The sequence below is a fragment of the Marmota monax genome, unplaced genomic scaffold (assembly GCF_021218885.2).
Source record: "Marmota monax isolate L192 unplaced genomic scaffold, Marmota_monax_Labrador192_F-V1.1 WCK01_AAM20220418_F8-fsc00055, whole genome shotgun sequence".
Classification (NCBI taxonomy): domain Eukaryota; kingdom Metazoa; phylum Chordata; class Mammalia; order Rodentia; family Sciuridae; genus Marmota; species Marmota monax.
In genome coordinates this window covers 8310127-8337255 of record NW_026695205.1, presented here as the reverse complement: position 1 = coordinate 8337255, position 27129 = coordinate 8310127, and the positions used below count along the sequence as shown (strand labels likewise).

At 41.9% G+C, this 27129-nt stretch overlaps 2 protein-coding genes across 8 annotated transcripts in view; one reads left to right on the top strand and one right to left on the bottom strand.

Annotated features, from left to right (window-relative positions):
- Positions 1-15407, top strand: part of Firrm (FIGNL1 interacting regulator of recombination and mitosis) — a 34677-nt gene extending 19270 nt beyond the window's left edge. For all 3 annotated transcript variants that reach the window (XM_046430200.2, XM_058574470.1, XM_046430201.2), the window contains 12 exons: positions 861-1047; positions 1829-1911; positions 2508-2559; positions 3903-3992; positions 5550-5735; positions 7558-7680; positions 8892-8987; positions 10242-10355; positions 12042-12146; positions 12679-12759; positions 13888-14007; positions 15076-15407. In XM_046430200.2, coding sequence (XP_046286156.1) covers positions 861-1047; positions 1829-1911; positions 2508-2559; positions 3903-3992; positions 5550-5735; positions 7558-7680; positions 8892-8987; positions 10242-10355; positions 12042-12146; positions 12679-12759; positions 13888-14007; positions 15076-15273 — 1435 coding nt within the window. In that variant the 3' untranslated portion in view covers positions 15274-15407. The remainder of the gene's footprint in view (positions 1-860; positions 1048-1828; positions 1912-2507; positions 2560-3902; positions 3993-5549; positions 5736-7557; positions 7681-8891; positions 8988-10241; positions 10356-12041; positions 12147-12678; positions 12760-13887; positions 14008-15075) is intronic.
- The window catches only part of Scyl3 (SCY1 like pseudokinase 3), a 32854-nt gene continuing 21132 nt past the window's right edge, over positions 15408-27129 (bottom strand). For 3 of the 5 annotated variants that reach the window (XM_046430204.2, XM_046430202.2, XM_046430203.2), the window contains exons 8-14: positions 26775-26852; positions 25387-25526; positions 23969-24153; positions 20577-20748; positions 17953-18111; positions 16560-17191; positions 15408-16093 (exon numbers count right to left, since the gene is read on the bottom strand). In XM_046430204.2, the coding sequence (XP_046286160.1) occupies positions 16034-16093; positions 16560-17191; positions 17953-18111; positions 20577-20748; positions 23969-24153; positions 25387-25526; positions 26775-26852 (1426 nt within the window). In that variant the 3' untranslated portion in view covers positions 15408-16033. The remainder of the gene's footprint in view (positions 16094-16559; positions 17192-17952; positions 18112-20576; positions 20749-23968; positions 24154-25386; positions 25527-26774; positions 26853-27129) is intronic. The other 2 variants (XM_046430205.2, XM_046430207.2) reach the window with 2 other exon arrangements.

Here is a 27129-nt window from a genome sequence, read left to right as displayed (position 1 = left end):
ATGTAGAAAAACTACTTCATAAAAATAGCTATAAGTATATCTATCTGTAACAGATACTAAAAATATTTTGGTCTCTGAACAGTGGCCATGAACACTGACTGTGGTAGAGTAGATGCAAACAGGGGCATATAAAATGAGCCCAATGAGGGGCATTCCCAGGTAGTTCCTGGGAACTGCAGTGTCCTCCGTCTCCCAGCAACACCGTGGCCCAGGCCAAAGTGCCTCGCTCCCTGGGTTATTGTTATGCTTCAGTTCTCTACCCCTTTCTCCAGCCCCTTCTGAACTTTCTTTTCTCCTGCTCAAAACTTCTCAGTTTTGCCTTCAAAGCCATCCTCTGCTTTTTCTCTTCATCCTCTCCTCCTTTCTAACACACACATCAAAGTGGTGAGCTGAGTCTGCCTTTTTATACATGCTTCGTTGTCTTTACCTATTTATATTTTACCTATTTTTAATTTGCTATTTAAATCCTTTATGAAAGTTTCCTCCACCATTTCTATCTTAAAATGGCTCCTCCCTGTCTGAATTATATATAATATTGTTTTCTTTCTTATATCTAAATAGTTAATTTGGCTTTCTTTCCAGTTCCCTGAGGAACTTTGACTTTGTATAACTCAGTGCATGATAAACAAGTTGGTGAATGATGAAAATCATGTCCAAGAAAATTCTTCTCCCTTTTGTAACTTATTCTAACAGTGAATATATTTCATGTGTGCATGTTCACATATATTAGCAGCTATTACTGATTGTATCTCTTGAGATCTTGCCTTGCTAAAATAACCTTCCCTGTGATATATTATTATTTTACCTGCTAAATAATAAGTGCTATTAATATTGGGTTCAATGTTCTGACTTCCCTGCAGGAGATCTCTACTCACGGCCATTTTCCACAGTTTCGAGCAGTGTTCTGGTGAACTCTCTCTACCTGTTCATTTGCAGGGAGTGCAGAGAAAAGGGAAAGCTGAGGTGGCTGTCACCTTGTACCAGCATGTTTGTGTTCATCTGTGTGCCTTCATTGCTTCCTTTCATCCCTCGTTGTTTCCTGAGCTGGTGAGCATGTTGCTTGCTGGGACAAGTGGAGTTACACTTCTGCTCTTTTCACTGAAATTGTGATTCAAGTGTAGAAGAAAGTTAATGATTATTCCCTCAACTGCATATTTTATCCTTTAACTTGGTTGTCTTGGAATGTAATCCTCGATTCCTATAGATTTTAGATTAAATAGCTAAAATACTTGGGGAAACATTTTGAGTGGAAAGTATGATAAAACATTGTGAGTAGAGGAGAACTTGTATAGAATTTTATTTAATTTCATAAAAGAAGTAAATAGACCTTAGACATAATGTGCATGTTTTTTATTTTTCATAGAATTGGATTAGAAGAGAGACTTTTTTAAATTCTAGGAAAGTTCCTAGAATTTAATGAAGGATCAGAATTAGTTAAGATATTATACAGTGGGTATGGCTATCATATATTAAATATTTTGTATGAGTAGTTAAAGGCAGGAAAAAAACTAGCATATATTTTATTTCCATTGCTTTAAAGATTTTAGGCTACTTAAAGAATTCTTGTGGGTCCTAATGATTGAATTACCACATGTAAAACCAGTTTTGATTCTCTGTGGCCTGACCCAATGATTAACATATATTTGGTGCTTATTAAATGCTGAGGGAATGTCATCATAGGTTCTTTGTGATATTAGAAATTAAAACATTGTCATTGAGAATCTGTTACTATATTCCGATAATGATTTCTTGTGGAGAAATGTAATGTTAATGATAATTTATCATGCACTTTAGTATATTTATGAGCTAACTTTTTGTTTTCCATTAGGATGCTGCTCTGTTGAATGCTGTGCTTAGTGCTAATTTGATCACCTCCTTGTTGGCAATGGATGCATGGTGCTTCCTCGCTCGGTACAGAATACTTAGCATTTTGGTGTTTGGGGGTTTTTTAGTAGTGACTGACAATAAATGATTCTATAATTGTGAGTAGTAGTCCATTAATAGCACCTCAAAATGGTTTGACTTGATATCACAGCACTAAATTATAGGAAGCAAGTTTCCTCTTTCCTTTCTTTGGTACAAGCCCATAGATAAGCATTTAGTAGTAATTTTGTGATATTCTTTAGCCAGAAAAATGGGATGCGCACTCCTGAATCAGTGAAACTTTGAGCACTGTCATGATGTCTCAAGTGGAAAATGCCATACCATGAAACCTTGTTTTATGTACAAGATTATTTTGGCATAACTTTACCTCCAGGCTAGGAGTATATGAAACATAATGAGCTTATTGTTTAGACTTTGGTCCCACCCCTAAAATATCTCATTTTGACTAAGTAAATACTAAAAATCCTGAGTGAAACACTTCTGGTCCTAACATGGATGAGGTATATTCAACCTTTAAGTAGTTTCGATGTCCTCATCATAGTATTTAGTGCTTTTTGAAAGTTTATCTCCTTCCTTTTCTGAATAATTGAAGAAAAATGACAGCCTTCTGTTTTGTATTGCAGATACGGGACTGCAGAGCTCTGTGCATACCATGTCACCATTGTGGCTCATCTAGTGAGTGAGACATCCACTTTGCATATGTTTTCTCTGAGGATATGACATTGTTGAAGAATGTGAATAGCATAAGGAAAACCAGTCTGGTAGTGAAATTGTCTTGACAGTTTCTTTGCTCTGCATTAATGCTGGTGAATTGAGAAAGATGTTATAACAACATGCTATTTATTAGTGTAATTTGCATAAAACTAGGGAAATTTTGTTTTTTTCGAAATTTTAAATTCAGTTCCACTAATTGTTCTAGGAAAGAAAGATAAGATTAAGTGTGAATCAATTTTAAATAAGTGTTGGTTGTAACATTGTTGGCCAGGAGTTCTCCCTTCTGTCTTTTCTGTATGATGTCACTGACTCTTGATCTTGTTGTACTTCTCTCAGCCAGCATGCTTTGAGAGAGGGACAGTTTGACAATTAATCAATGCTTTAGGAGAAGAAGTCCTATTTTGTCAGTGGGTATACAGAGAAAATGATTTAATAGTGATTCTTTTAACCTTTTTAATGTCCACAGTTTTTTGCTTTTAAATTGAGGTGTTTGATGTGTTCCATGTGAGATGACTATGGCCTTATGATCTTTTTGTTGTATTTTTTCCTTTGGCATTTGATAAAGATCTTATGTGAACCCATCATCCACCTTTTGTTTTGTTTCTTTGTAGAATGATTGTGTTACATTTCTTGGTTTTTTGTTTTGTTTTGTTTTGTTTTTTTTTTTGTTTTTTTCTGTTGTTGTTTTTTGGTACTAGGGATTGAAACCAGGGGCACTCTACCACTGAGCTACACCCCCAACCCTTTTTATTTTCCCTTTTGAGACAGGGTCTTGCTGGCTTCAAATGCCTTAGCCCTCCAGTCACTGAGATTACAGATGTGCCCCAGTGCACCTAGCTCTTGGTTTACCTTTTAAGGATTCTGCAGACTAAATCCAGTGAAGTCTGAACATGCATAATGGCCAACAGGTATGTCTCTGTGGCTGATAGTCTAGATCTTACTGTACTAAACCTCTCACATATCCTACACAAAACACACTGATTTTTGTCAGTTGATTTTTTGTTTTTGTTTTTGTTGTTAATGGACCAATACCTTTATTTATTTTTTAAAATATATTTTTAGTTGTAAATGGATGCACAATATCTTTATTTATTTACTTTTTATGTGGTGCTGAGGATTGAACCCAGTGCCCCACACATGCTAGGCAGGCATTTCACCACTGAGCTACAATATCGAGCCCTGTCAGTTGATTTTCATATGTCAGGTTTCTTTTAATAAAAGCTTTCCTGGTACCTTAGATCTTAAAAAGTTTCCACAAGTCTGCTTTTAAATCAGCCTCTTCTCTCCCTCCTGCCTTTTTCCAGATAAAATCCTGCCCTGGAGAATGCCATCAATTCATCAACCTGTCAGTGCTGTTGAAGCGCCTCTTTTTCTTCATGGCCCCTCCCCACCAGGCAAGGACCCCATCTTTGCCATCCTCTTTGGGCAGCTGCTGAGTGCTAAGTTCATTCTTCCCTTCCTTTATTCACAATTTAAGTGTCAGCATGATCTGAGCATTAGTTTTTTTCTAATCATAAATTTTTAACCAACTGATGGCTTTGCTTATTGCTTTTAGCACTGTCGTTTTTGACACCTTTGCTTCAAGTTACAATTAATTCCTCTAATTCCATCCTCCTGAAGTGTATCATTTTCCTTATATGTTTGAAAAATATGCAGTGAAATGGCTCTATATCCTTTGTTCTTTGAGGAGCTAGAATGTTATGTTCTGAACGATGTTTTCTACTTTTTCATAGTAAATAAGTTGAACATCTAAGGGAAAATTTCTAGTATGGTGAGCCTTTGCCACCGAGGAAAACAGACTGTGCCACATGAGGTGCTTCCCTCCCACAGGAGCCCGTTCACCAGTCAGCACAGTTCTCTGCTTTCCCTGAAGCCATGTGGGTTTTTATTTTTTATTTGGAGACAGGGTCTCTAAGTTGCCCAGGCTGGTGTCAGACTTGGGATCCTCCTACCTCAGCCTCCTGAGTTGCTGGTATTAGAGGCACGTGTGCTACTGTGCCTGGCACTATCAAATTTGGGGACTCTTAGGGGACTTTTTAAAAGTTTTTGATGTAGGAAGAGTTTCCTATAATAAGTCCATTTTAGATAATATAAATTGAATTGTTTCATTTCTTTAAAAAATACACTAATATATTTCCTAGTTGAATTACACTTTAGTAATTAAGTGCACCATTGTTTTTTCCACCAAAACTGATATTTTTAACTGTTTTTAGAACTGTGTTTCCCATTTTTGTGTAGTCTATTGGTTCCTGAATTTTAATAAAACAGTACTGTTTCTTATTAATCCATGCCTCTTTGAATTATCATCTCAGTGGTGGGATGGACCTGATGTGTGGCTTGCCTTGTGCAACCGTATGGTATGTCCTGTAAGAGGAACACAGCAAGCTGACCCATGTGCTTCTCTGTATTCTTTACTGTGGTCAGTTGAGAAAGTACCGAGCTGGAAGGGCTGGCTAAGTCAGCGTGGGGTATACTGGAATATTACTTATGATTTTACAAGGTGAGGAGTATTTAGGAAACTACTAGATCTAATGGGTAGGAACAAGATAAAGTATCTGATGTGACTAATAATGAAATATACTATTTAACATTTCTTAGTGCATTTATGTCATGCTTCATTTAAACTTTTTCATTTTGGAAACAAATGCATGCTCATTTTGGTGACGTTGGTCAATACCTAGTGATGTTACTGTGCAGTCAAAATGCTTTTTTATTTTTATATTTTATTTATTTATTTACTTTTTTTTTTTTTTTTTTTTAAATTTTGGTGGTGGTTCTGGGCGTTGACCTCAGAGCCTCATACATGCTAGGCAAGTACTCCACCACTGAGCTACATCCCCAGCCCAAAATGCTTTTTTATATATTAAATATGGAAATTAATTCTTGGTTCTCATGCATCTCATCATCCAATTGTCTGATGTTACTCTGGTTTCCTTAATGATTTATTTCAGGTGGAGTTTGTCCAAAAATTTCCTCCAAAAGAAGCAGAAAATGTGCCTGTGTGGCAGTGTATTTCCTTCCAGGCGTTATCTACTGACCTGAGGAGACAGGCTGTGCGTGAAGTGGCCACAGTGGGTGTTGCAGAGTGCAAGAAGTGGCTGGGCAGCAATCACACTCTGGGAGAGCTCAGCTCTTTGGTAAGGTGATTTTGATGAGTCACTTAATTCATCAGCTGTTCACTGAGTTCTGCTTGAGATTGGTGATAAGAAGACAGACTCTGCTTTTAGGTCCCAGCAAGGTTTTTGGGTTGGTAGGGATCTCTGAGAAGCTTAACGTCTGGATTGTGTAAATTATATTGGGGGCAGTGTTCCCTCTGTTACTCAAGACATGTTGAAACTGGATACTTAATTTGTGGTACTTTTGCTGACATATCTCTGCAGTAGACAGATGGGTTTAACAACATACAACTTCCATTTTATGACGCCCCCCTGAGCCTTTATGGATCTTTCTACTTAGAATGTTCCCTTATAAAATATAAAAACTATATATGTTTTATAAAGATAAAAAGTATATTAACTCTCACAGGAAAAGAGACTCATGTACTGTAAGGAGTAGAAAATACGTAACTAAGATAAAGCAAGTTGACTAGATTTGGTACATGTAGCAGAAGGTAATTGGAGAAAAATCAAGGAAGGATAGCAGCAGGACATTCAAAGACAATTTGAAGAGTTTAGGGTTTTCTCAGGATATGGGCTTCCATGTTGACAGTAAATGTTCTAATATTCTATGTAATGGTACTTAAGTATTATGATAACTTAAGATACTTACATATATCCAAGGGAAGCTGTTATATGCCTTTGTTTTAGAAAAACTGTTAAATACCTAGTTAGGAAGTGGGTCACATTTTTGTATTTTATGTGCACTAATTTATAGTGCCCAGCTAGCTTGGCTGGCAGAGGCTGAGTCTCTTAATGTGCACTACTTTCTCTAAGAGAGACAAACGTTCTTTTATTTTATATTAGGAAAAATCACCAATTTTCTAAAATTGAATCATCCTTTAAAGTATGACCAAAAATTTTGTTAAGCAGGTTTTTGACATGTTTATTTTTAAAAGGAAGTAGAAAAATATTAAATAAGGAGCTGTATGGTAATTACATAAAGTAAAGTATGGTTGTTTAATGTATTAAAAATCATTGCTACTATTAGATTCTTATATGGCCTTCACCCCTACCCCCATCACACCACACCACCAACAGCTCCATCCTGTCTAGAAGGAGATTTGAGTGTAACCGTAGACAACAGTGAGTCTGGAAAAGACAGTTTTAAGTTTTAGCTTCCAAGTAGTATACTTCCTAAGTACTACATTTGGTTATTAAATGTAGGGTTGCTGAGAAAGCTCCAATTTTAAAATAATAGGAACAATAAAAATCTAGTAACCTGTAAAGATTACTGAATGCACAGTAATTTAAATTAGGCTGACCACACTGGCCACTGCTCAAATCTGTTCATTAAAATACAGTAGCTTCAGCTGGGCATAGGGGTGCACACACACCCGGTAACCCCAGTGGCTTGGGAGGCTGAAAAAGGAGGATTGCAAGTTCAAAGCCAGTCTCAGCAACTTAGTGAGACCCTGTCTCAAAGTAAAAAATTTAAAAAAGGGCTGGGGATGTAGCTCAATGGCTAAGCACCCCTGTGTTTATCCCTGGTACCAAAAAAGTAACAAACAATTACTTAAAATATAGTACTGTTTTAAGTTGTTACGTTTTCAGCCTGAAAGGAAAAAAAATGTAGAAAAATAAAAAGCAAATGTTTCTGTGTATAAGGAAAGTTAGTTTTAATAAAAACATATTTGTATTAAATAAATCACTAGAAAGATGGATTTGGCTCTTGGCGTCACTCCACGTGGATTTCTGTGAAGAGCTCTAAGTAACTCACATATCCTATGGGAAAGATTGGGCTCCTGGTCCTTAGTCCAACTGGTTTCTGAACTCGGGTCTTTTCTCCTTCTCTTCAATTTAGAACGCAGTCCTCTCTGCTTTGCTTGCTGTATGTAATTCTGCTGGTGAGACTTTGGATATTGGGCAACAAACTGCAATTATGGAAGTTGGGAGTCAGCTTTGGGCTTTTTTAAACATTAAACAGGTAACTGAAGCAAATAATCATTTTCTGGAAGAAATTTTAAATATTGAAAAGAGAACAGGACGAAAATTTCCCTGGAAAGTAAAATATGTCTATTTTATTGAGAAGCTACTTGTGATTCAAACTGAAAGCACTGACATGTACACTCAGGCAGTTCTTTTTCAGAGTGTTACGGAGTTATGGTAACAATCTAGTAAATTTCACAGTGACCATCTATTCTTATGGCTTGTTGGACCCTGTTTTAAAAATTTCCTCCGCTATTGGTTTCTGTTTTCTCTTGGGCTGACATAGTCTGCCTCTGATTCTCGGGCCTCTCATAAGATCTTCTGGGCATGGAGTGGGTCAGAGCACTCGTGGCTACTTTGTATTCCTCTTTCCTAGCAAAGCCAAAAGATTAAGCCATCAAGTCAAAATTAGAATGATAACTTCCTACACATGGTTGGAAACTTAAGTTTCTTAATTTAAAAATCTCAGTATGTTCTGTTTTCTTTGTAGTCAAAGGTGGAAATAAATATGTGATCTGTAGCAGCTTATGGAAACAGTCAGCATTTATAGTTCTGGGAAATAACCGAAATGATTTTGCAGATCCTGTTTCATCATCAGTGGTCAGATTACCTTCCTACAGCATTTTTAATTTCAACAATGCTTTCCTCCAATGCTCACACATCATTCAGTAAATATTCACTCGGCCTTTCTGTGCTAGGGATGGATATAGTTTATTATAGTGTGACATAAACAATAGTTGTGAAGAAATGGAATTTTAACACTAGGGAGCATACAAGTTTACAGTGGCAGACAAAAGTAATTAGATCTCCTTTAGACTTGAATCTTGGATTGAATCATGGATTTTTTTCCTAGCCAGGTGATCTTGAGCAAATTATTTACTTTCTGTGACCCAGTTTAATAATGAAGTGAAGGTGATAAACTCTCCTCATGGAGGTATCATGAGGCATAGGTGAGGTAATAAACATAAAACACGAAGCCTGTTGCCTGGTGTATAATAAGTGCTCAATGAAAAGTTGCTACTGTTAGAGGCCATTCCTGTTTAAGAAACTAACCTTTCTGTTTAGGACAGTGATAGAAGAGATGACATCATTTTGTATGTGGTGGGGTCAAACAGAAAGAACTGAAAGCAATAGCTTTGTTGTTAGCACCTCTTGTCGATGACACGTACATAGTGAAATCTTCACTAAAACCATCTTTTCTCATTTAAGGTAATAGATCAGCCCTGTGTTCAGCAGACATTCAGCCTTTTACTCCCTCTGTTGGGATTTTTCATTCAGACTCTAGATCCTCAGCTCATAAGTCAGGTAAGAATAGTGACCAAGGAGTGTCACTTCCGAGGAAGTCCTCATTACTGCTCATTGCCTTTGTGTCGCATCTTCTTTGCTAAACTGAACGTGAGTGTCTTGGTTCCGGCTTCTTATCAGGCACGTCTCAGCCTTCCTCCTCCAGTTGTCCCAGCCTTTTTCTCCCTGTTCTCTGTCACCTCAGGAAAAGGGAAACATTTTTTCACTACTGAGCAGTCTGAACTTTTGTGGTTGCTGTTAAACTGCCCAAAATAAGCCCTGAGGCTGGGAGTCAATTCCCAAGTTGAGCCCCACACCCCAGCCTCTTCCCAGGCACCCCGCGCAGCTGCGGACCAAGGAGCATTACCAAGGAGAGGAGTGCTGCTGGGTCCCGTCTGGTGGGGAGCGCAGAGCCTGGGCCACTGTCGGGGGGCCCTTGTGGTGCTCCAGTTACGCCCTTCCTTAGAGACTGAGCAGATGAAGATGGGAATGCCTTCATCTTGTCTGAAACGACTTAGCGGCTTTGGAACAAGTCCATACTGCACAGAATCCGTCCTCCAAGTCAGGGATTAGCTTTAGCTCAGGTCAAGGGGAAACATAAACTGTTTAGAAAGTAACTCTTCCTGTTTAGGAAGATGATAGAAGAAATGACATGTCATTTTGAATGTGGTGGGGTGGGACAGAAAGAACTGAACCCAGCAGTGGCTTTGTTTTTAGCAACTCTTGTCAATGACATGTACGTAGAGAAATTAGCTTAGGTACTTACTAGTAGGTGTACTCTTCTTACTATTTTATCACATGGATTTCTAAAGTAAAATGAGAATACAGTAAAATTATTGACTCATTGAGTGTTCGTAATTTGAATTTGCTGGTTCTGAAAGTTTTGATATTCTTTTTGAAAAATTACTGATAATCTTAAAAATGTATGCCCATCTTTAAAAAATATCCAAAAAAAGTTGTAAGGTTCCAGTGTAATTGTTCATACAGGTATAAATTATGTTATCTGCAAAACCTAAAGTAGTAACTGTTTAGCCCTAACTTACAGAAAAAGTTTGCAAGTCTTGGCTTTAAATAGTGAACTTCTCTCAGTAGAATTTAAAATACAAAATAATTTTAAGGTTTGGTGTGTGGTCTTTTTTTGGGAACATGGGGATTGCCCCCAGGCTGGGAGGCAGGAGTGTGGCCAGGATCCTGAAATGGCTTCTCCACGTCTGAGGTGGGCGCCTGTCTGCACAGTGCTGCTCCCACTCACGGCTGTGGTTTTCGTTTCCACAGGTAGTGACTCTGCAGACCTCCCTGCTTAAATCGGAGCCTCCTGACCATGTGCGTTTGGCAATGTTGGATTTTGTATCTTCTCTAGGAAAACTTTTTATACCTCAAGCTGTCCAGGTAATAATATTGTTAATTGTTGTTCCTGTACTGATAAAAAAATCTCTCAGCAGCTTGTTATTAGTGGATAGGAGAGCTACGTTGATTAGGTATCCTGCCTACGTTGCTGAATTTGATGATGAAGGACTTTTGACTTCTGAAATTTTGTGGATTACTGGCAGTGAAGAGGGGGAAAGAAACATTTATCTTAAGAGAAGGTGACTGTCAAAACAACTCATTTTCTTTCAGAAAAATACGTAGACATACAGATAGTTCATCTGTAGTCTGAGTCAGAAGATGCTCATACCAGTTGGGCTCAGCTACAGTTTCTGAAGGCAGAAAGCTTTTTCATGCCTTCTGTCCAACAGTGTAATTAGAAAAATTTTCATTTATAGAAATTATTTTTCTAGGCTTTGTATTCATGAATGGGCACCTGTTAGTTTTGAAAGACTTGTAGAAAATGTTTCCCACTTACAGCTGACTTGTGACTGCTCGCTTACAAGGTCATCTGCAGTGGCCTGGCAATGCATGCCTACTGAGTTTTAAAGCAGACCTTAAAGCAAAAGAAGCTCCTCATAAATGGAGAGTTTTCCCTTCCTTATTCCTGTATGACTAAAATTGCTGAAATTCCAGCGATTTTAGATAATTGACTTTTTTTTTTAATCTTACCTCCAAGAGAAAGTCTACAAAAAAGAGCTCAAAATTAAGGCCTTTATTTTATAATCCAAGCATGCTGTTAATTAAAAATCTTTGGCATCAAAACATTAATTTCTAAAGACTTCTTGTTTATTCACAAATAAATGTCAGTATGCCGTCTGTTTCTATCACGTCATTGTAGTCACAAGTGTAGATGTTGACAGCTTCTTTCCAATTCTTTTGGCAAAAGTATCCAAAGATATTTGCACTTGAGCTGGCTTATCCCAAAGTGCTGCTCTATTCGTGCAGTTGTGAACCCTGCGTGGGCCAGAACCTGTGGAACAAATGTTTTATCACCAGAAATTGCAATGCCTGATACGTTCTCTGGGGAGAGGCCAGGGCCTGAAGAAATTTTGAGGATTTCTGAGCACATGGGACATTTAAAGCTATGAGATAAGATGGATTCATTTGATTCATTTGTTCATTCAAGAAAATGAATGAGTGGTTGTCGCCAGGTGTTTTTTTTTTTTTAATATGTTTTAGTTGTAGGTGGACATAATACCTTTATTTTATTTATTTGTTTTTATGTGGTGCTGAGGATTGAACCCAGTGCCTCACTGCAGCCCGGCCCTGGGGTGCTGTTTTAGTCCCAGGTGATACAATGAACTAGTAAATGGCAAGTCCCCAGTCTCTGCCTCGCCAGGCAGCACGTTAAACAGAAGTGATGCTGTTAAAGAAAACAAAGCAAGGGGGACAGGGGCCCCATCTGAGGGGAGTCAGAGGGGTCCTCACTGGGGGAGGGTGACAGGGAAGTATGCGAGGCACTAGCCACACAGCATCTGGGAGAGTCGTCTGGGCACTGGCAACAGCAAGCGTGGGCCTCCAGGTGGGAGCAGGCCTCATGTTAGGGAAGCTATGGGAAGGACTGAGCGCAGGAGTGCAGTGAGCCGCCATGCTGGGCACACACCTTCAGCAGGACAGGGATCTAGAAGGCTGGCAACTGTGGGCATCTGAATGTACTCTACTGGGTTTCTTCTTCTGTAGTTAATAAGGTTTGGTTCTCTTTTTTAGGACAAAATTCTGCCCAGCTTGTCTTGTATTCTTGGCTTACTGCTAGCTGACAGGAACTGGCTGCTAGAGCAACATACCTTGGAGGCTTTTACCCAGTTTGCTGAGGTAATTACTTATAACCCGGACTTGTCAGTCACGACCAAAGAAGGTCCAAAAATTATTTACAGAGCTGCTTCTGCACCTTAGTTGTAAAACTTTCTGCTGGGGGAAATGAGTCGCGTGCTCTACAGGATCTCAGATAAGGCCTAGAGAAGTGGGAGGTTCTGAAATCATCAGCGAGCCCTGGACAGGCCTTCACAGTGGCTTGACTAACTCGGACGCAGACAGTGTTTTGGGGTTGAATGATGGTACATCTCATCCTGAACTGTCCTGAGCTGAAGAACCGAAACCTGCTGGTTTGGGTCCTAGGGAAGGTGACTCCTCCCTGGGCTGCTTCTCCTCTGGTGGCTGAGCAGAGGGGAAGTCTCAACACTAGACTTGCACTGCGGCAATACTGCCGACTGTGAGCTCGCTGCCTTTGAACATCCCATAGCACTGTTTTCTTAAAGTTTTAATAAGGTAGCTCTTACAACTCATTTGTCTTTGCAAGTTGTTGAAATAATCTTAAAATTGATCTTGTTTATTAATCTTTTAATAGGGAACAAATCATGAAGAAATAGTTCCACAGTGTCTAAGTTCTGAAGAAACTAGAAACAAAGTTGTATCCTTTCTGGAGAAGGTATTTATTATGGAATTACCTTTTCTTTTCTGAAACTGTAATTATAACCAACTTTGCTTAAATTTTTCAGAATGCTCAGAGCAGTCCTAATCCAAAATACTCTGAAATCTAACACTTTTTGAGTGCCACAGTAGAAAACTCCATACCATAGAACTACTTCATATACAAAATCATTTAAAATTTTGCATAAAATTAACTTCAGGCTATAGTGTTTAAAGTTCACATGAAATATAAATAAATGGATTTTGTTTTTAGACTTGGGTCCCATCTGCAAAGTGTTTTAGTGTATGGGGGTAAAAACTCCAAGACACTTCAGTTCCAAGCACTTAAAACAATTGAGAACATATTACAAGTGAGAGAAGTGAAACTCCTGAAGTCCCTCTGTAGTTTGGGATAGAGTGGCACTGATAGTCCAGGCAGCAAGATGACACGTGGGGGTCCCTTTACTGTTACGAATCATAATTAGATGCAGCTAATTATATAGGCTCTGAGGGTCTGTTATTGTAGTTTAAGTATAATTTAGGCTTTTGTTCAATGATTGAGGCCAAGATAGTGACATTATATTTAAGGCATTTTTACATTTAGAACCAAAATTTTGAATCATAGGGATCCCATGTTTGTATATACTTTGAAAACTTTAAGATGGTGCTATCACCAAGTTGTAATTTAAGGGATAGTTGGGAGTACTAATGGAAATAATTCTAAGGTCACAAATCCAAGAAAAATTATTCATAAGCACTTAATTTAATATTGTGCCCATTGTTAAACCGGACTATATGTTTAATATACGTAAGTACACCTGCATGTATGACATACTTCACATATCTCACATCTGACACCTATCTTGTGTTACATCTAAGCTTTACTTTTAAGTCCATGAACACATCTCTCTTGCCAGTCTGCTCTTGGCTTAGCTTATTTTTTAAGTAAAGGTTGGCAGACCACCGTTTTTTCTTGAAAGAAGGCTGTAGGGCAGAGAAAACACGGTAGAGGGGTTTTTAGCCACGCCCCATGAGCCCACAGGTTAAGTGACTTCATCTTTTCATCATCTGAATATCACACCGTTTGCCATCTAGTGGAGAATGCTAATCTGTTGGTGTTTCCTCGGCTCTTCATGGTCTTTGGCAGACTAGGTTTGTGGAGGAAACCGAAGCTGCCAAAGTGGAACGTGTGAAACAGGAAAAAGACATTTTCTGGGAACCCTTTGCTAACATGACTGCAGAAGCAGCAAAGGGGTCGTCCTCAGAGGTATGAGCTGCTTTCCAGTGTGCGCCAAGAAGCTCTGTGCTTATTATTTACTAATATAGCAAAGTAGTTTTGGTTCAGTGCTTTTCCTCATGTTGAATTTCAAATCAGATCTAGACATGTAAAATTCTCCTGTTTTATGGTAGTTGCTCTTTGGAAAATCTCATGTATTCTGCCTGAAAGGTCACCAACACACTGAACAGGAAGGCTAGAGAAAACAACTTCTTAAACATCGTACCAAACATACCTTTCAATGGTAGTAACCATGGGGGTCGGGGGTGGGGTGTTTGCAAACTGTACCCAGGACACAGAATGTAGTTGTTGAACCACAAAAGAAACCACTTGCCTTTTAAAGTGTTTAGACAGTCCCTGCCTCATTCATCAAACCAGTCTCTTAATAATTTTTGGGTGTGTGTTAAGAATCACATTTACCTACTGAAAAGCAGAAAGTTGACACTACTGTTAATATTCAAAATATTGTTTTGGACACTATAAATACATTTGGAAGGATAAGCTATATAATAGGATCAATGTTTTAGTCACAATTGTCACTAACAGTAGTTTATGGTGATAACTTGTCTGTAAGACATTTAACTTTTATCTCTGAAATCTCTGAAGTGCAATTATGTTAGTTGTAGAAATAGGTCCCTTATGTATTTATTGTGACACTCCTCAGGAAGCTGTTGGCCCCCACCCTTCATCCCCGTCCCTGTGCAATGTATGATACTGTAGAAGTCTGACATTTTCTTAACGAGTTAAGTACAAGTGTTGGTGGGGGCGGGGGGACCCTAAGACAGACTTGGCTCTGTATAAAGAGTACTTGCTGGAATTACTGATCTGGGCAGCACTTCTCATCAGGAGCCCTTTGGGACAGGATCTGTACACCCCCAACAAACCAGGACACTTGTAGTAACTAACATCTTGAATTCTGTGACAAACCAAAGCATCTTCATGTAGCATTCCAGATAACCAGGTGGGGTGAAGGGCCCTCCTGCCCTCCTGTCCTTGTGATCAGTGACGAGGAGGGGTTTTAGAATGGGCATTATGGTCTCACATTTCTCTCCTTTCCAGCCTTGTGCAAAAAGAGCCCGCCAGGAGGTCCCCCTGGAAGAAGAGCACAGGGAGGCACTGCGAGTAGCAGCAGGGGCCCTGCAGACAACAGAGTCCCTGCTGCAGAAGGCTCCTGCTCCAGCCTGGCTTCTAGTGGAAGTGGAGACACTGCAAGAAAGGATCGAGAAGGTGAAACGCATGCTCCAGGGTGAAACTTGACCATCTGCATCCTCGGGAGACAGGACCAAGCCTGATCCTCTCTCAGTTCCCAGGACATTTTGTAAATGAAAACACTGATTTAATTATGTTTGTACATTTTCTAGTACATATAAAACAGCTTTTGTAAAGGTGAATCTAGTGAAAATAGTCTTTATTGACATGTAGAGAACAGGATTGTGGGGGATATTTCTCATTAAGAACTTTGGTACAATGTAATACACGTGAACAGTCAGTGACTGCCCAGGTCCACAAAGGGCCTTTTACTCAGGACTACTGTAAACAAATAAATAAGCTGCCTAAGGTGACCTTAGCAATTTAAATCATTTGTAATTTATAGCTAAATTTTTTTAAGTCGTATTTTCATAATAGACTACTACTATCCTCACTGTTCAAGAAATGGCACAAAATTAAGCTAACCAGTTTGGGGTTTTATATTTATCGTCTTGACTTCCAGGACTGTCCTGGAAGAGGCAGTCCGCTTGGCCTGGCCTCACCCGCTTGCTCTTCAGGGAAACTGGCCTCAGTCAAATGCACACGGGCTCCTCCTCCCAGGAACCTGTGCTGAGCCTCCCGATCACTCCGCGCGTCCAGTCAGCACTTGAGGTTGGTCTCACGTCCGTTGGCACAGACTGTGAAGAGAGCTCCTGGCATAGGAAGCACAGGCTGCAAAAGGGTTTTGTCCACACAGCCTGGTTTTGAGGTATTGATTTTTTTTTTTTTAAAGGAATCATTGCTCCTAAAGTTCAGCTCATACCCGTTGTCACCAGTTATTATCTTCCCAGTTCAGCTCCCCTTCTTCTCCCCAGCCTTCAGCCTCTGCCTGCAACAAAGCACACCAACAGCAACCCACTGAACAAATCATATCCACATGTGGAAACTTTTCAAGACCCAGCACTTGTTTTTTGATGCCAGAATATAGTGCTTCATGCTAAGTGAAAGCTGAAAAAGCAAGATTGCTTAGGTTCCAGCACGGGAGAACCTTAGCCCTGGAAGAACTTTTCACAACCCTATAATCCAGTAGTAACACTACTTTTTGCTTAACCTTGTTAAAAGGTTATTCATGCGACAACCAGATCGCCTAAGACTGTGCCCAGGCACCTCCTCCTGGGGAAAAAAGAATGCTGTTCCTAGGAACCAACTTGCTTAGCTTGAACATTTTAACCACCATGTACAGTAATCTTTCTTTCCTTTCACTGGGAAAACGTGCTGGGTACTATGAACTGGGACCTGAGGGAAAACCCTTGATTTAATATTAATAGAAGCTTAATCCAAAAAATACTACTCACTTCACTCATTTCTGCTGCAGCAAATTTTGAGGAAAACTGCATCCCAGGCGAGACATCATCTGTTTCTGTCCTCAGTTCAGGTAAAATAAGAAACGTGGCTGAAGGCTTAATTTCTGGGATCATGTCTGCAAACCAGTCCAACTCAGGGTCTTGTGCTGGCTTCCTTTTCACTTGGATTGTAAACTCTTCTCCTAAGCCAAGTTCAGATGGAAGTTTAAGGGGCCTTTCTTGTGACAGCACTTTTGGTGGCTTGATTTTGTCCGGGTCACTCTGTGCTAAACTGATCTTTTGGGGTGGGCTTGATTTCAAAGGTGTAGGTTCCTCAGTGAGGGGCAGTGAAGCAGGGATGGGCGTCTGCTCCCCTGAAGTCACAGGCACTGCAGCGGGGATCCCAGCTCCCAGGTTTATTCCAGTCCCTCCACTTCTGGGCTCCTCGGCAGCAGCATCACAGGGTTCTGGAGGCCAGATCTGTGTGCCCATGGTTTGGTTCTCAGGCTCCGTAGGCTCGTTCCAGTCAGGCCACTCCTCAGACTTCTTAGGGTCTGATGGGAAATTTTCACTGTCTCCTGAAGTACTTTTGACATCTGAGATTCCGTTCATGGGAAATTTAACAGACTGAGAAAACTGATCACCTGTGAGGATATGTACAAGAATTCTCACAAAATGGTAAGAACAGGCAATATGTTGGTTGGGGTGGGGATTAGCGTAATACGGTATAGCTCTGATCACTTGGACCTATCCATGCACACCAAACCAACAAGAGATCCTGCAGCAAGTAACACCAAAGATGCCATACAAATTACCCACTTCCTGTACAGTACTTACATACTATTAATTCAATGGAAGCATGTCATGTAACAAACTGGATATTTAGTAAAGGACGAAATAATCCAAACATACTGCTTGCTTATCGGCATAATTGTCCATAAATAAGTATACAAATACCTAAGCCAAGTCAAGATGGTAAATACATAACACCTCGAAAAAAGTGTGCTCAAATAAGTTTGCCTAACATGTTAACTTACAAGTACAGTTAGGGTGCTAAGAAACCGTAGGCAATGTGTCAGCTCTGCTACCATTTTCCCAAACATTTTAACCGCAGAACCCTTTCTTAGCATGCCCCTTAACATCTTTGGGTACCATCATTCTTGGTACAATTTGGAAGATGCACTGAGGCATCAAATCCCCAAGTAAAGCATATGGTGCAAAAAAGAATACAAGTAATGTTGACTCGTTCTTCTTACCAGTAACCAGGAGGCGGCTAGAAACATACCCAAAAGTCTGGGGAGATAACATGAGACCACTAACCAAATTTTCAGAATTTAAACTTAATTTTTTTACTCTCAAGAAACATTCATCCAAGCAATGGAAACTGTAAATTTAGTATTTCTACCTGTCTGTAAAAGAGTACTGTAGTAATCTTGCTGTATGGACTTCTTGCTGCTGATGGGCATGTTGCCAGAAAGGAAACACTTAGGGAATATGCTAGAGGGTTTCTCCAAGGCTGGCGAGATCTGACTGTGCTGGCTGCAGCCGACGTGCAGGGGAGAATCTGAAGGTAAATAAAAACTCAAAAAATGAAAAGGGCTAGTAAATTTCTTTTAGATCTATCACGTTTGATGAGCAGCAGTTAGAGGAAATGGGTGTATTTAACTAACACAGATGGAAGAGAACACCTTCCAGGACACGATCCTGTCGTGGAACAGATAGCCTGTCCCCTATGTGCACTCCACAGTGGTGATAGAATAGAAGGGATTCCAGCATTAAACAAATACAACCTTTGGGATACCTAGCAAAAACGTTACAGCCAATATGAATCTACTGAATACTACAAAAGTATATACTTAAAAATGGTTGAATTTTATGTTCTGAATATTTAACCCCAAACCAAGGGGGTGGAGGTGTTTCAAGAAAATGTCTTTTACAGTTTACCAAAATGTTGTTATTGGATGTTGGTCAAAAAGATGGTAGCAAAACTTGGCTCAGTTCTTCCTCTGCCTTGAAGTGAGGGTGGGTGGAAGGGCCTGGGGTAAACGACGACTGGCAAGCCCCCAGCTCCTTCACGCCCAGCCTGCCCTCTGCTGGCACCACTGTCTCCCTGTGGAAGTTCCTGTTTCCCTTGCCCAGTGTCCTCTGAGCAGGTCCATGGCTTCCTTTTAGGCAGAAGGACTAACCCGTCGTGAAGCTCAACATCAGCCCTTGTTTTAAGTCTGACCATGCAGGTACCGTCTAAGAGGTATCCCTAGACCTGTCTCTTCCTCAGCAGCCCCCGTCACTGCACAGAAGAGCTGCACTTGACTCTAAGCTGGGCACACGGGCTGCTGCCAGGGCTCACTGGGTCTCATAATGAGGAGCCCAACTCAGTCACCAGGATTACACCTCTCCATCCTCTAGATTCTTATCTGGTACTGCTGCTCTGGTGTTTCATTAAGACTACACAATGCTACTCTATGTATGGTGTGTCAAACGCATCCCTGTATAACTACTTAGAACAAATAAAATTTAGAAAGATAAAAAGACTACACAGTAATCTGGATCATGTACCTGAATACTTCAGGAAACAGAATGTCAATAGTAGATAACTCCACCCTATAAGACAGATGTGAGGAGTGGGAGCTCTCACAGAACCAGTGTGCAAACATGCCCCAAGACATCCCCAAGTCTTATCCTATGCCCGCAGCCCCTATGATGTAGAAATAAACCTCTCCTGTTTGATGTAATCTGCTAAAAGAATTGGTAACAACACCAACTGAATTCAGTATGTACATTTCACAGCTGACAACGTAGGCAAGAGCATCTCTGGCCGTGTCCCTGGCACCCCTTTGACCACAGCAACCCTGGTTTCATCAGCACTAAGAATAACTGAACTCCCCAAACTTCAGAAACCAATGTTGCTTTAAAGATTGGGTTGGCGTCAATATTAGACAAAGGCCTACATGAAGCTCTTTGCTGCTAACCATCCCATGCTATCTACTGACAATCAGAACGGAGTTAGATACCAGGAATTTTATATTGTGATCATGTATGGTGTGTCAAAACGCACTCGACCGTCATGTATAATTAGAATAGAAATTTTTAAAAAGATAATAATTAAGACTACACAGTAGCTTGGATCATGTATCTGAATACTTCAGGATACAGAACGTCAACAGCTACATAATTCCACCCTATTCAAGGTATACAAAGTAACAAAAAAGCAATGATGCTGTTGACACCAAGTTCTTTTAAGTATCTAAAAATCAACAGATTTTCACCCAATAGATGAACAAAAAAAATCAAAGGAACTAAAATGTGTAGTATTAAAAAGAACTACTTCGATCTTCCTGGAAACTGATGTTGTCCACTAGAATGTAAAATGCCTCCATCCCAGGGGTCTCCTGCTAAGACAACATTCTATTGCCGTGACACCCAAACTGCACGAAGATGCACACATCAGGGTGACTACAGCACTCCTTATGGTGATCAAAGACCCAGAAACAGGGCTGGGGCTGGGGCTTAGTGCAGAGCGCTCGCCTCGCACGTGCAAGGCCCTGAGTTTGATCCTCAGCACCACATTAAAAATGAATAAATGAATAAAATAAAGTTTAAAAAAAATTAAAAACAAAACAAAAACAGAAATAGATGCGCTATCCATGAGTCAATAGGTGAGAGAGTGAATTAAATTCAATGAACTATTAGGCAGTTATCCAAGAATGATCCACACGGGTACGTGCTGACTGGACACGAGTCCCTCCATGAAAGCAGGCTGTGGCCTTGTGTGTGGTGCTGTTTCGGTTCCCTCAGACGCCATGTAAATGGATGTGTACAATCCATCCATGTATGCCCCTGTGTGGGCTTCAAAAAAGATATGAAAGGTAGATACCTCCACCCCTACAAGGACTCAGGAAAGGGAAACAACCTTTTCCTTATACTTCTTTGTATCATTTAACTGAATGTACCCTCCTGTTTTATTTGTGTAACACTAAAAATCCAATTAAATAAAAAAAAAAAAAAGCTAGACTTTTCAATCATTCTTACCTTGTGGGGAAAGGTCAACAGTTTTAGTAAAACTTGGGGCAGTACGCTTGAAGATCTTGGTTCTTTCTCCTCCCACAACCACTTCTGGTCCAAGTAGAGAGACTAGCACTGCGAGGCTATGAAGAGTAATTGACACAATGGAATCGCTGGTGTCACGCAGGCCCAGTAACACCTATGAGGCAATGAGGAAAGGAGCGTAGATGACCACAGAATCTGTCTTTCCTCTCTGTAGCCAAGCAACTGGGCTGCGCTCAGAATGTGCTTGCTCAGATGAACCAGACATACTTGCTCGCCTACAATCCCAGCAACTCAGGAAGCTGAGGCAGGAGGATTGCAAGTTTGAGGCCAGGCTTGGCAACTTAATGAGGCCTAAAGGCTTAGTGAAAACCTGTCCCAAAACATCAAAAAAGGGCTGGAAATGTGGCTCAGTGGTTAAGCACCCCTGGCTTCAGTCCCCAGTGCCTCACCTGCAAAACTAAATAAAACTAAAATCAAAACAAAGTTAAATAACATTACAAACCAACACAAAATTACTCCATTGAAATGCTACAAAAGCAATTTTAAGTGTTAACTGTTCACCTCTGAACTCAACTCACTGCAGAAACTAACGCTCTGGCTGGCCATGTGCTGCCGAGCACACTCAGAACCACCCACCTTGGGCACTTCATAGTCCATTCCTGGTCCTTGCCGCTCTTTCCAGCTCTACACATCCAGGGGTGGAACCTTGGACATCTTTGTATATGACACAGATAACACCTGCTCCCAAAATGAGCTAATATTTTTAATATTTATTTTTTAGTTGTGGTTGGACACAATACCTTCATTTATTTTTATGTGGTGCTGAGGACTGAACCCAGGGCCTCGCATATGCTACGCGAGCACTTTACCGTTGGGCCACAACCCCAGCCCCTCTTGCCTGGTAATTTAAGCTGGAATGTGGAGAAACTGGTTAGCTCTGTGGTTAAAATGAGGACAGTAACCTGGAAGTTACGGACAACCACACTTGGCCATATGCACCCCAGGACAATGAAAGCTGGTCTTCAGAGCATTTTCAAAAGTGAAAGATGCAAAAAGAAAGAAAAAGAGTGGGGCCCACACAGCGGGGAGTTCTGTGGCACTGGGTTCCACTTACGTAGCCCAACGTCCTTTCACTAAATTCCTTTTACTTTGGTTGGTTTAACATGGATTTTGGTTACTTGCAATCCAAAGCATCTTAACTAAGACAGTCAGATATCAGGAGAGGTTTTGCCCTACAAGAGGAGGACCTGCAAAGCATCTGTGCCGACCAGACACAAGACAGGTTCGGGTATCAGCAGTGCTGGGTTCCAGCCCCAAGTCGGCGGCACGGGGATCCCAGGTTTCCAGCAGGACTAGCAAGACTGGGACTAGTGCCAACACACCAGGCACTTCTCCAGGCAGGCCGCAGAGCTGAACTAGAGCCTATGTCTGTGCATCTGAGCGCAAGACTGGTGCTGGGATCACACAATCACCCAAGCCCCAGACCCATCCTCCTCACACCTCTCCATCCAGTGGGAACCAGAGTCCTGCCCCTCCACCTTCTGTGCCCTCCATGTCTGCTGCCACATTGCCCCCGTCCTGCCCTCTCTCAGATGACTATTCCAACAGCTTCCCAGCTCATCTCCCTTCACGGTCCACTTGCACCTGCTACCAAAGTGAACTCTCCAGCACTCAGAAAGCGTCCCAGCCATTCTCCTGCAGCAGCAGCAGTGTTCCAGACATGAGAGCTTCTGTCGTCTTTTGCCGAACACCTGCTCACATTCCTACCACAGCCCAATCTAAGGCCTAGGACAAATCTATTCCAGAGCTAGAAATCTTCCAGACACCCTTTATCTTCCAGCTACCTGCAGGTATGAACACAGGTCTAGGCTGTGGTAACCAAGCTCCCCAGCGACCCACAGTGAAGGACTTCTGTGACTCACTTTAACCAGGAGGATGTGGCATAAATGACTTCTGTTAGCCAAGAGCAGCCATGAAATAAGTCCCCCTTCCTTACTAGAAGAGCCATGTGGAAATGTCATACGGAGGGACAGGGCCTGTGACTGAGAGTTCGTACACTCAGAGAAAGGTCCAGCTTCCAAAGCCCCCGCTAGCCTAGCCTTCACCCTCCTCTCCCAGGTCACAGACCATCCTGAATGTGTCAGCCTGGGGGGCCCAGATGACTGAAGCCCGTGACTGACATCATGGGGAACTCCGGAGAGTCCTGTCAACCCAAAGAATCAAGAGGATTAATAAAATGAATCATCGTTTTAAGGTACCATGTTTGGAGGTGCTGTGATACACAGCGACAGACAACTGAAACATCCTTCTTGCTTATCAGATCCTGGACACGGGGAGTGTTAATCTCAGGAAAATTATTTGAGAGATACCATGGAATTGGTATCTTTAATTTTTTTTTAAGCCTTGTACTGGGTTGAAGAGCACCCCTATAAATTCATAACTATATAGAATGTGATTTGCAAAGGAAGTTATAGTGGATCAGGTGTCCTTCTGATAGATTGGTGACCTTTTCAGGAGGCAAATCTGGGACACAGAGCAGCTAGGTGACAACAGGCAGGATGGAGCAATGTGCCCGCAAGCCAACTGCTGAGCACTGCCAGGAGCACCTCAGCTCCCAAGGGACAGAGGAGGCTCCTCGCCCACAGCCTGCAGAGGCCTGGTCCTGCCGGCAGCCTGGTTTCAGACTCTGGGACGGAGAGCCGGCTACGCTGCTGTGGCTGTCACCATGCAGGCCGGATGAGCTGTTACGGCAGCCACAGGGAATTGGTACAAGCCTGGACCCTTGGGTGGGCAGATAATAAGGTTCCCTGTTGGTGATAAGCAGTCTGAAAACCACCGACAGGAATACTCTCATTAATAATAATTATGTTACAATAACTTGTGGACAATCATAGTTTATGTTCCCCAAATAATTCTTGTTCATTTTCTCCAAAAAATAAATTAGCAAACAATTAGTTTCTCCCACATTAAGACCAAGTATGAGCCAGGTGTGAGGATGAGGCAGGAAGAGCACAAGTTCAAGGCCAGTCTTGGCAACTTAATGAGTCTGTCTCCAAAAAAAAAAAAAAAAAAAAGGCCCAGGGATGTAGCTAGTGGTAGCAGTACAGCACCCTGGTCCCTGGTTCAATCCCCAGTAAAGCCGAACAGATGGGCCAACAGGCCACAGGCTCCAGGGCCTCCCGTGTGAGGGGAAGGGAACGCGGTTTTAATTCAGCCGTCAGCGTTCCAGGAGACCCTCGCACCAAGTTGCTGCCTCCAAGGCTTTCACCACAAACCCTCTTTTTCCTTCCAGCCCCCAGAGGAGCAGCACCCTTGGCCCGCTCCCTCTCACGGGCTGGGAAGGCTCTGGCCCCACGGCCGGCCTGGTCTCTGACCTGCGGCAGGACGACTTTCTTGAGTTGCTCCTGAGTGAAGTGCTCCACGTAGGCCTCGATGTGAGACAGCAGCACCAGCCGCACGTGCTCCTCGTGAACCTGGAACAGCTGAAGCAGCACGGGTATCACCCGCGCCTGGAACAGGGCTGGCGAGAGCAAGCAAGGCGTGTCTCCCCGTGCATTATCTACCCCCAAAAGTGGAGGTTACAGGTGAGAAAGTAAATGGTTTCAGTGCAGAGTCCTGAACACAGTTCATAAACAGCCCAGAACACAGGTACTAAGTACTCTTCTCAATTCTTAGGCCCCACGCCAAAGAAGGGCTCTTCTATCGACCTAAAACCACTCCAGGTTTAACTGTGGAAATGTTTCTGAAAGAGTGGAGAGCACACTTCACAACACACAGAAAGCCTGTATTTCAACAGGATTCTGAATGAGCAACTTGATAAATTTACGTTCACCAATCAGTGAGGAATTTCCCATACTAGATCAGATCAGGGACATACCATATCATTGTGATTATATTTACAAAATTAGAAGCAGTTAAGTGCTGCCAAGAGCTTTGATCTAGTATGGCAGTGATGAGAACAGTTATCAAACAGGAATGCCGAGGACCATCGGGGCCTTTCAGTGGGTATGCCCATGTCCTGACTCAGTCCGGCCCGGAGCAACAGGCAAACAGATCAGCGTTCAAAAGAAGCAATGAAGTGATTCAGAGGTTCACCCGTCTGAGATCCACCAAGTAACAGAATGGAAGAGCTATGAAGGACAATCCAAGGTTTGAAGGAATGACATTGAATAAGAGATACAAAAAGATAAAACAACTTCCCACTACACTGGGTTTAACATAATTTGTTGAACTGAAATTGTTTAAGAAAATTAATTTTTAAAGCAGGTCCTAGTTAAAAAATTCTGTAGTGTAAAATTAATGCTGCATTCCTAACCTGATGTGTTACCCCCTTTAGTGCTATCAAGTTATAACGTTTCAAAGCAATAATGCCATTCCACATTCAGGAAAAAACCTGCAGCCAAGTAGTAAACTGAGCTCAGTGATTTTCAGCCTCCTCACTGAAAATGGAAAATAAACAGGTTGCTCTGGAAAGTCAGGGATGCAGGCCTAAGTGACTCAGAGCAAATGCGACAGTTCTTTGCAGGTACACACCTTACCTTAGACCTTCCCCAGGGTGTCCCACCTGAGTCCCACGTGTCTACATCTGTAACTACCACACCATCAACCTGACCCTTGAGGAAGGTGCTCCATGTTTATCCTGTGGGCTTTGGTATCCATAGAAGCCAACAACTGCTCTCTACTTTTAGAACCAACATTGAACTAAACCATTCAGTAATTTCACTTTGCTCCAAAATGGACCAACAGCCACAAAATTTATTGATCACCAAAACCACGTTGAAAAAGAATTCACCTTTTTTGGGGCCAAGCAGATGAGGAAGAAAACTCTTGACAGCTACCGGCTCTGCAAACACCAACTGATTCAGCAGAAGAGGTACCAACCTCGAAGCTATTAATTCCTCTGACAAGCAGCTGACTCTATCCAGCAGAAATCTGAGGACAAAAAAGCAAAGGAAAGCCTGGGAAATTAATGCGACACTCTATCAACTCTCCTGCACAGGTCAGCTCCACGCGGCCTCCCTCCCACTTCTACCAAAGTGGTGCCCTTCCAGAGGTAGCTGGGAAAGGTGAGGGGAGCGGGCAGTCTCCAGGACCTGAGACACATGTAGTAAGTGTGACCACGGCCAGCCAGCTGCCACACTATTCGCCAAGCTAGGGAGCTCTCGCAACAGATCACCCCTTATAATGAAGTGATAAGTGGCCAAAGTGTCCCCCAGGTCCCCTGATAGCCAGAGGCTTCCTAGATACAGACACTTTCTCAGATTTAAAAAAATGCAAGATATTCCATTATCTAAAGTTTTCACAGTAAACAAAAATACAGGCTTTTATTTCTAACCGTGTTGATTAAAACATACATAAAAGCATTCTATTGAGAAATAAGATAGTAATATCCCTCCTCATAACCACCCTTAACAGATAACCTTGCCTCCATCTTTTTAGAAGCAAGCCCCCTCACGCGAGTCCCCATTGTCTACATCTGTTAACTTCCACACCATCAACCTGACCCTTCAGACCCCCACACCAACACGGATGGCGGGCTGTACCCACCCTCACCCACACCTCCTCCCAAGGCCACCCCGCCCAGCCTCTGCCCCAGCATCCCCTTCTCACCTCTCTTCCATCCCTAGAAAGCCCTTCCTTGACACTGGCTCCTTCAGTGTGACGGCCACCCTTCTCGCTATGTTCCTGGGAGGTCTCACCCAGGGTCCACCTAATGCTCTCACCCCTCCATGGACCCAGTGCCCGACGCACACAATACTCAGACTGTGTGCGGACACTCCTGCCATGAACAAGAGCTGCCTCCTGCCTATCCTGGCCTTGGACTCTGCCCTCCAGCAGGGCAGCTGCCTGCTTCCCACAGGAGTCACCCTGGGTCTTGCCCTGGTGCCTGCTTTCCTGTGGCCCCATCTGAACAGCATTCCTGGAGCACCTGCTCCCGTCCTGTTTCGCACAGCTACCGCCAAGCTCTCCCGCTGTACTCGCCCCCTGTGTAAGCACTAGCAGGCGGGTATCTGTTTCCCTCACCAGGCCGCCACCCCAAGGCCTCGCAGAAAGCCAGGCATGTAGGAAGTGTTCAATAATGTTCTGAAATAAATAAAATGACAGCCTCACCTTCTCCAGATCTCCTCAAGTGATTACAGGGACTAAATCTAAGTTAGTAAATGTAAGGTCTCAACTTACTTGAAGAATTCAGTTTTCTCCTCTTCACTCTTCAATGTTAAGCTTTTCAAGAAATTTACAACTTCTAGAAAATCATTTCTAAATGCCAAAAAGAAAAAATAATGTAGGACAATCGATTAGAGTAGGCATGTTAAATATTGAAGCCATAACCAAAGACTGCACCATTATAATTTTCAACAAAGAAACATTCTCTATGCCATTTAAAAGATTCCAAATGGCTTATGAGACAAAGACTATGGGAATCTAATATTTTAAGAACATGAGAGATCTGTAAAGAGGATATAAACGATACAAACGCACATATGCTAACAGGCTTAATGGTCTTAAAAGTCACAATCATCCTCCAAGTTTTTTT